Consider the following 10069-nt stretch of genomic DNA (forward strand, 5'->3'; position numbering starts at 1 on the left):
AAATATAGTAAAATAATTTTAATACGAATAAGAAATTTCTTCTTGCAAGGGGCGACTAAAGTGATGGGATCCTTGATCTTTATTGAAGTTATTGAATCTAAATGTGATAAAAATCAAACGAGTTAAAATTTATACTAACTTAAAAAGAATTAAGAAAAAATGCAAAAAATTCATTGCCACACGCGGGTTGGAACCTCGTACCCCAAGCGTGTAAAACATATGTTTTACCAACTCGGCAACCGTACGTCAATGCCATCTCGAGAAAAAATTGGCAATTTAAGCTAGTTCAAATTTCAAAGTTATTTTTCTCGACTTAAAAGAAGCAAACAAATTTAAATAAGTTTAACTTTCTATGCTATATTAATTTTAATTTATATAATATTTATGAAAATCTGTACTCTCCTTGTCAGGTATTTTAACATAAAATAAAATACAAAACCCAGAATTTTAACACAAAAATAGCAAATTTTTGAATACGGTAGTCATTTTTACCATGAAGACAAATCCAGAGGTCAAATTTTTTTTTTTCAAATTAAAGTATATTACATAAGCTTTAATTTAAGATATATATAAAAGTGTCAGTCTTTCCGGAACATTTTCAAAAGTTAAGTTGAAAAAGTTCTACTTTCTATACGCATTTTAAAAGGTTTGCACCCCCCCTGTATAAAGGGAAATGGTCCGATTTTAAAAAAAAGTATGTCGAATGAAAGAAGTATATATAAAGTATTTATCATTAAAGAATAAAGTTGATTCATGCATTTTTTAAAAAGTTATAGCAACATAATGTTAAAAAATGTAAAATATAATATCAAGAATTTTTTCACAAAAATAGCATATTTTTGCATACGGTAGTCATTTTCACCATGAAGACAAGTCCAGAGGTCAAATTTTTTTTTTCAAATTAATGTATATTACATTAGCTTTAATTTAAGATATATATAAAAGTGTCAGTCTTTCCGAAACATTTTCAAAAGTTAATTTTTTGTAAAAAAGTTACCATTTTGAAACCCTTCCTTTGGGCTGTTAAAGGGTCAAATGTTCACAAAAATATATAAAATGATAGGTAAATATCTAAGGTATTTACAAAAAAAAATATATATATATATTGATTCGATCATTTTTAAAAAAGTTATGGCACTTTTAAGTAAAAAAAATTAAAAAAATATCGAAAATTAGCGATTTTTAAATTTGTAATTTTTGGGGGGATTTCCTCCGTTTACGGGGAACGAAGGAATTTTTTTCAATTTTTGAGGGTAATGTCTTCGACTAGATACGATTTGTGATCTTTTGACATATTGTTTATCAAAATCGGTCCAGCGAGAGCTGAGATTAAGCGTTCACAGACAAAAAAAAAAAAAAAAAACAACACATAGTAAAATTAATACCTTCTTAGCTTCGCATCGAAGCTAAAAAATAAACACATAATGGTAAAATTAATACCTTCTCAGCTCGCATCGAAGCTATACAGAATGTTCAGTAAGTCAGGAAACGTTTTTTGTTTTTTGAAAACGAAATTGTTACAAACAATTCAGGGTTTCTATTGTTCTCATTAACAATAGAAACCCTGAACACCCTGTATATTAGCGTATATTTATACGCTATTGTTCACATTCGTACGTTATGAGTAAAATGTTAAAATTGAACATTATTTTTATTCAGAGCAGAAAATTATATTGCTAAATTCTCGATTTAAGCATTTGTAAGTTCCATTACTAACTTATTACTTTCATCTTAAATATACCCAAAAACTCGACTGTCGCAACACAGAAATACAGTGACAAAGAATATTTTTGCGGAGAGAACTTAATTTCTTTGAATGAGTCATTCTAACCTTGTTACCTTTTTAGTACTAGTATAATTTCTTGACAGAAACAAACGTATAACTATTGTTGGGGTACATTAGTCATACATGATTTTAATGTACCTTCTATTCCTACTAGTTTAGAAACATGTTTGATGTTTTACCAAAAACTTAAAGTAACTTATAAAGTTTCGTTTATTGTCCAACTATTTTATTTCCTTCAAATATTTTTAGATATTCCTCTCAGTAATAATATTATTACTACTGTTGTTTTGATCGTTTAACATTTGGGATGGTGTTTTAATCGTCGCCCACCTCTATTAGTGTTGACTGGTTGATCTAAATTTACCACCATTATACAATATGACTATAGTATTATTATGTATTTTATTGTCGTATACAATCAGTTCTGAAAATAACACATGCCCGAGTTAAAATTAACCCGTCATCATAATAATGTGAATTTTGCTGCATATTTTCCCAATGAGTATTGTTATTTTAAAAATTACTCTTGGGATGCAATTTATTTTATAGTTCTTACATATTTCCATGAATTTTATAATTATTCTTAAAACACGATCGCATCAAGATACGGTTGCAACTAGCGATTGATAATTAAAAGTAGATTAAATACCCATTGATTATAAGAAATACACAGCCAATGTAATATTTTATACGCTGTATTACAAATAAAAAAATATCACAGTTACAATATCGCTTAAAACTGATGGTAGGTAAAGTCACTTAGCCAATTAATTTAATTTAAATATATAAAAAACAAAAAAAAATCTTTACATCATTGTTTACATCCACATCAAGTGCTACTTATTCATTAAAAAAATAATAATTATATACAATGTAACGAATTAAACGGAGGAATACACTCATAGATGTTTCTCATACTTTGGGACTTGAACACAATTAACTTTAAAAATCTTAAAAGTTCGATGATATCAAAGGATTACATGATCACATTAACTATTAGGTGACAAAATAACTATTTCTCTGTCACAACATTTTATTAAACCTTTTTTTTATTAAATAGTTTGAGTAAAAATATTGATATTATATCTACCCTTCTGAACATGTATTCCACCGATTCCTTCAATTAATAGTGAACCCTAGGAAATTTCAATATTTCAGTACCATAAATGCTTCATATTGGCATAAAAATAATTTAAAAATTAGACTGTTGACCAATGAAATGGATCAACAAATTTTAGGAAGTTTGCAAAAACTGAAAGCTTTAGTATAGTAAACTAAGTAGCTTTGCAGTATTTTGCGGTCATTAAGAACAAGCGCATTCAACGACAGCCATTTCTTTCCACGTGGTTACCTTTAGGGCGCTTGGGTTAAGTTCGTCCACATGGATAATCTGTAATCGGTCGAGTTTACTAGGTGCGCAACAGGGTTTGGGAGGTGGTGGCGGGGAAGGTATCTCTCCGCCATCTCGTTTTCCACCGTGTCGCATTTTGTGTCGTCCTGACTTTTGACTCTGATCATTTTGTTGCTGCTGAGGCTGTTGCTGTTGTTGCCGTTTGGTAGTGTTGTGCTGTTTCCACAACAGACTTTGAATAAAAGCATGTCGCGTAGCAGGATTGTACTTGGCCGGACACCGTCCACGACACAGACCCGCATCGAACCACTTTGGTTCGATTATAAAATCGAATCCCGGTATATCCGCGAACACAACCCGCATTTCTTCGCGACAACACTTGTTATGTTCCGTTAAATTACTACTTCTATTACCCGCCGCAGATTTATCGTCCACCATAGGTGGTTTACAGTCAGTCCGTCTACGGCGACCACCACCTCCACCGTCACTTGGAAACGTTGTCTGAAGTGGTCGTTTTACTTCATCGCCGTCTCGTTTTTTTCGCTTTTTCCTTCTTTCAGGGTTCCCTGCACAAATAGTTTCTAATGCGTCCTCGCCCACCAGTTCATCTGGGTCGACGCCATTGAGGAATACATGGAGAATGGGTTGTCGGTGATCAAAGCTAACGGATCCGTTTATGTGCACGGACAATTCCAGAGTGCTGTTCTTTCTCTCTCGTCGTTCACGTAACAATTCTGTCACATCCACGTCTTGCCACCGGTCTTCGCCAACTCTCAACAACCACACTGTATGGGCAACTGTATTTGCAGGTCCGTTAAACACTCTACGCAATCGACTTGACGTTTGTATTTTAATAGGCGTCTGAATCGTGTCATGTTCGTCCTGTTTGCCATATATTCGCACCACTGCCTTGATAACTGCTGCATCTTCGGAATGTCTCAATTTCCAATGGACTGGAAAAGTAATATTTACAACATCATCGACTGTAAAAAATAAGAGGCATTATTTTAATAAGTACTGATTTAACGGAAGAGCTAAATAATTTATGAATTTTTAGGCACTTATAATTTCTACGAAGTTTAATTAATTAGACGATATTACGGAGTTATTTCTAATTAATATTGAGCGATTTTCGTTTATTTAAAAATTAAAACTGTTATTAACGTTTAATTTAATTAAAGTATTCGAACCGCAAGCTTTTTTTTAAATTGATTGTCAATCTCAACAAGTGTGTGTATTCCACTTTTATTAAGTACGACATTATAAATTTATAATTCATAAAATTTAATACTAATGACATTAATTTATGTGGCTCTAGTCCATCTTGTAGGTTTAAAATTATTTAACTCTGAAACGGATTCTATTTTTTACCGTGAAATTCACGCACCTTTTTCTTTTTTAGCTCCAGCTAAGGCTGGTTTCACCTGGCCCTGTATTTGTATCGCTGATACATCATTATCATAACCTGCTATTAGACCAGTCATTACATCGTCGTTTTCGTCGTCCATATATAATCGTCGGAAATATTCCAAATATTTGCAATGGAATTCGTCATTACTGATATCCGCCTATGACAAAAAACAGTCATTCATCAATGTGTCCATAAAAATAATGTGTAAAATAATGCGCCGATTTTCATCACTGAAGTTCGAGTTCAAAAAATGTTGAAAAATTACATCTAAATCTATCGCTGATATACATATCAACGTTAATGCTACAAAATCATTTTGTTTTTATCAATAAAAGTGTAACACGTTTACTATTTTATTCTAATATATTGTACCACGAGAGCTTCAAATGGCCAATTATACATTTTTGTATGATAAATTATCAAGTACCATAAATAGTTTTAAAATCTTCAATTCATCAAAAGTGTTAATAAGCAAATTACATATAATGAATGATAATAAATATATACAGCGTTTATAGTTTCATAAATATTTATTCGTTTTTATAATTACAATAGTGTTAGCTTATTATACAAGTTATATAATTAAAGGTATATCACCCTACTGTTTAGTTACTTATTCTTGATATAAAAAAAACAATTAATGTACCAATTGTTATTACATTTAATTAACGAAATTTATTAAAAATATATGATCAAGCAAAAATGACATCATTACGAGGATATTAACTGTTTATTCATTTATCAAAAACTTATTGTTAAGGTTAGAAAAATACAATAAAATTAATTTACTTAGAGGAAAAGCATGATAATTTCTAAAAAATTTTTAGTAATTTTTGCATCGTTTTCCTATTGTAATCACTTCCAAGTAAACGGTATTAACCGTAGTATACTTTCGTATGCATCACTGGAAAATATCACATAAAAGTGATGATCGCGTGATTTGTTATGAAATTTATTAGATCGTTATACTCAATGTTAAAGACGAAGAAAAAATTTTTCTCAATTTTGCTCATGTAAATATAATAAGCGTTTATTAGGAATTTAAATTTATAAAATAGTTTCTTTTTATAATATAAAACTGAGCAGATTAATATTATTTTCAAAAATGAATTATAAGGTTTTACAATGGTATGAACTTTGAAAATTGTACCCCTTGACCAAGGATTAATTTTTCTACCTACACTAGGGGCTATTAATTTCGATAAATTTAAATGCTAGCAAATGAACTATAATAAAAAATATTTATAATGAGCCCTGTTAGTGCACTAATTATTTTTGTTTGTTACACATAAATGAATAATAATTAAAAAATAAATGTTCAAATAAGGTAAAATGAAACTAATATATTTTTCTTTTCTAGTTTTGCAAATAAAACACAATATTTATTAAATTTTAGCAAAAATATACAACTACTATTAAACTGCTTTAAGAAGAAATGCCATTTGTTAATATGTATTAGTCTGTAATCTTGGTGCAGGTGTGACCGTTTTATAAATAGTAAAATGAAAAAAATTGGTCATTTTGTTAGTCTCACGATCGTTCAGCGAGTGCATTTGGCAAATCTCCCAAAAGTATCTGCCATCTCAATCATAACTGCCTAAACGGTTTGGTAATGATGAATGAAACTATTACGACGACACATTAAAATTAGAGCATGTTAGTCGTTTTCAAAACTCTTGTGAGGATTTCTTTAGTGCAAACACTGTAAATTACTATGTAAAAAACGTTGCGGGTACCTTAGCCATGTCTGGTAGTTTCTCCAATTTCAATCCTGTAATGATGTTGTGTCGAAGCTCGACGATGTCGGGTCGTCGTTGCTGTGGGTGTCCCTTGAGACTCTCGACGCTTGAGGTGCACGCGGTTAAATGGACCGACGACAAGAGAACGACGACCACAACGAAAAACGACAAATTGGATTCGGCGTGCCCGTTGCCCATAATAGGCGGGACGGCCTTTTTCCAGGGCTCGCGGTCAAAGTCCGATCACTACACGAAAAATTCGCATCGTTATAACTGTGCCTTCGCACCGACAACAGCGAATAATGCTTATGTTATTTTTTGTAAATTCATTAAATTGCGGTGCACGTGGGAGACGAGGTATCCGTTTGGAATAACGACAGCTGGTGATGCTGTTGAGCTGCTATGCTAGCACGGGCTGCTACTGGCCGCATGCCGCTGACGGACCACACATTTTATATAAACGTTTGAATGTGTATGAAATATTATTAGATATACACACACAGCGCACAGTCATGCATTTTCGAACCGCCGTCGCCGCCTCGGAGAACGCGTGTGTGCGTGTGTGTGTGTGTGTTGTATCTGTTTGACGCTATGATGACGTAGGATTTTTACCTATATAATTGCGTGGAAAGGGAATTTCCTGAGTAGGTATATTGTATAATCCACCTTGAGGTTCGAGTGTACAGCAGTGGAAAGTGGCAACTGACAAAGAAGCGACAGGATAATTGCTGGTACTATAATGAGTCTACTTGCACTTCATCGTCTAAGACTGAAAATACCTCTAATGAATCACAGAGGGCTTTTTATTAAAATCGTCGAAACCGGATTATTAGTCACCAGTGTCCATGCCATTACAACGGTTCTGCAAAAAATCTATACACACTAATTATAGTAATACTATTATGTTTAACTTCCTCAGTGAAGTTTCTCTTCAAAATATCTGCAGCCAGCGTGTCTGGCTATTGTTAATAGAAACTGAATTCCATGTAATCGCCTTCATCTTTGCTATATAGAAATTGTTCGATGACTATTTGTTTAAAACAGGTTGATCTCAGTGCCGGATCCAGACAACTGTGCGCCAAAGACATGTCATCTGTTCCCCTCCACATTATCCTATTGAATACGTAAATTCCAATTAAAAAAAAAAAAGAAGATATTAAATAAAACATTTTATTTTTGAACATGTTTTTATCATACCGTTATTTATTTTTTATGTTTTCCTAAGTTATAATTCAGAAGTTCAGTTAAAACAATATGCATTTAAATTAATTAATTTTTTATAAAGTATAATATAGTAGATATAGTTTTGTTATAAACGTTCTATAAAATTCATGCCAATAAAATACTCTGAACATATTTATCATTAGTACTAAATTAATTAGTATTTTAGCTGAGATGCTGAAAGGCATTTATGCAATTTCAAAATCATGTAATTGAAGTATTTACAATTTTTGTCCATAAACAAAATCATATCATGAAAATGATAATGAAATCAATATATAATACATACTTGATTGAATTTTTCAATGCAATTTATTATCTGAATAATTAAATTAAAATATAAAAATTATTAATTTAGATAATGTTCTTCTATTAATTTAAATCCAATATTGGTTTTAAAAACTTTAAATAATATATATTGTTTAGAATACACTTTGTAAACTATATCCTTCAGATTACCTGCATTTCAATAATCCATATAACGAATATAATTATAATATAAATATAATTATCCGTATAATTTGTGTAATGAATAAAACATTATGATGATTGAACTAAAACAATTTTTATAACCTTTTCAATTTTAGTGCAAAAATAAAACATCTGTATAGCCAGTACAGAGTACTATATTGTGATGACTCAGTTTTTACTGCCTAATCGATAGCACAAGTCAAGTGGTAGGTATGGCAGGCCATTCACCATTCAACAACCTAATTGACCTATACTTATTTCTTTGAATTTTTCTAAACACATAAGTTGCAGCCTAAGAAATCTTAGTAATCTTTGTCATTTTAGTAAAAGAAATTAACAGAACTTGTTTGAATAAGACTAATACTAGTCAAATTTTATAGTTGAATATATATGTTTGTCTATAAAAATATTGCTTGAACTGCCTATTGTAATGGCATAATAATTATATAAATAATACGCTGACAATACTCCAATGATTTTTTTAATCTACAAACAACAAAAATTAATTAAAGTTAAATAAATTACTTTTATTTTCTCACAGATGTAATAGCTATGTAATTAGGTACATTAGAATAAATTGAAAAAAGGCTGAAGAATAAATAAAAATTGATTTTGATTTAATTTTAATAAAATTTTAATTGCCTTGTTTATTATCACATATATTTCAAATATATAAAAAATATGATTTTCACATGAACTTAATGTTTATGAAGTATTCTTTTTGTCGAATCAAGTTTCTAGAGTATTATTAGACCCACAAAAACAATAAAAAAGTCAAAGAAAATTGTGCATCATTTTAATGTATATATGTTTATTTAACTTTTTAAATCCAGTGGCGGATTGGTCCATCGAAGTAATGAGCTATCTTCGAATCAGAGGTGAACTTAATGAGAGGTTTTAAGATACAACAGAATCCCTCTTAACTTATATCGTCATTTTTAACCAGTTAAAATGTGTAATTATTACTACAGTAAAACCTCTATAAAAAAATTTAGTGTCATTCGTGCTATCAACGGACCGAATCTATTGTTAAAACTGGGAACAACATACTTAATCATTGCCAAAAATCGGATAAGTCTTTTGCATAATTATTTCCAAAGTCAAATTTTTCAGTTAACATACATATACATTAAAAAAAAAAAATGTTCTACACGAGTATTAAACTAAGTCGAAAAATATTTAACAACATTTGATGCACAAAATAAAGGAGTAATAGCAAAGTATTTAAGACTTTGTGGAGGAAGGTTGTGGCGATGAGCCTCAAAGTCTTGGAGCGCTTATAGACTAGACACCTATTGGCCGATCACTATATGAAACGAAAAACAAGAAAATTCCTGTCTTATTTTTTCACTTAATTTTGAATGTGGAAATGTGACAGGGAAATGGAAATTGTTAATTTATATCTTGAAACTCCTAATAATTATTTAACAGATCTAAAATATATCGTAGAAATAAAATTATTGTTTATTTATTTTAACCTTTATATATAAGTATGAGTCATTTAATTACTAATATATTGTAATTAAGTTATTTGTGAAGGACTATACTCGGTAGAATAACGAAAAACTGCGCGCGCATGCGTGTGTTACATATTCACATAAATATTTGATTTATAAAAACTAGACAAGTTATTATTCTAATAAAATAAAAGAATTAGTTACTCATTTCACTAATTAGTGCTATCGCATAAACAAAGGCGTAATTTAGGGAGGGGGAGTGACGAGGATAGATCTCTCAAAATAAAAAATAAAGAGTATTAACTTAAATTTCTCAAATAACACATACGTAATTAACTAAACTAGACATTAAATATAATCTGATAAAAAAAACGACTGGTTGATAACAACTTAGGACCAACATTTCATAAGTTATTAAGATTTTTATACTTAGACGGAAGGAGAATTGAGGTCGAAAAATGTCTAGTGATAAAAATAGCAACACCCGCATAACACCAGTTATTTCTTAAAATTTTTATTAACTTCTGATATACTGCCCCAAAAATTATTAACGACCAGTAATTTTCTTAACTAGATCATTATTATCTATGCAATTATGTATGTTGTTTAAAAAATAAAATGACACCCTTATAA

At 30.4% G+C, this 10069-nt stretch overlaps 1 protein-coding gene across 2 annotated transcripts; it reads right to left on the bottom strand.

Annotated features, from left to right (window-relative positions):
* Positions 1-2465: 2465 nt before the first annotated feature.
* On the bottom strand, positions 2466-7399 carry LOC126899306 (bone morphogenetic protein 8A). Of its 2 annotated transcripts, none has more exons than XM_050674082.1 (3): positions 6285-7399; positions 4525-4705; positions 2466-4090 (listed from the first exon to the last, which is right to left on the bottom strand). In XM_050674082.1, exons 1-3 carry the CDS (start codon positions 6483-6485, stop codon positions 3090-3092), a joined length of 1383 nt encoding a protein of 460 aa, XP_050530039.1. In that variant the 5' UTR covers positions 6486-7399; the 3' UTR covers positions 2466-3089. The 2 variants fall into 2 exon arrangements, with proteins under 2 accessions (XP_050530039.1, XP_050530038.1); XM_050674081.1 differs by having other exon boundaries at positions 2466-4120; positions 6285-7398.
* Between the last annotated feature and the right edge of the window lie 2670 nt (positions 7400-10069).

This window comes from Daktulosphaira vitifoliae, unplaced genomic scaffold, assembly GCF_025091365.1.
Source record: "Daktulosphaira vitifoliae isolate Bord-2020 unplaced genomic scaffold, ASM2509136v1 Scaffold_2, whole genome shotgun sequence".
Lineage (NCBI taxonomy): Eukaryota > Metazoa > Arthropoda > Insecta > Hemiptera > Phylloxeridae > Daktulosphaira > Daktulosphaira vitifoliae.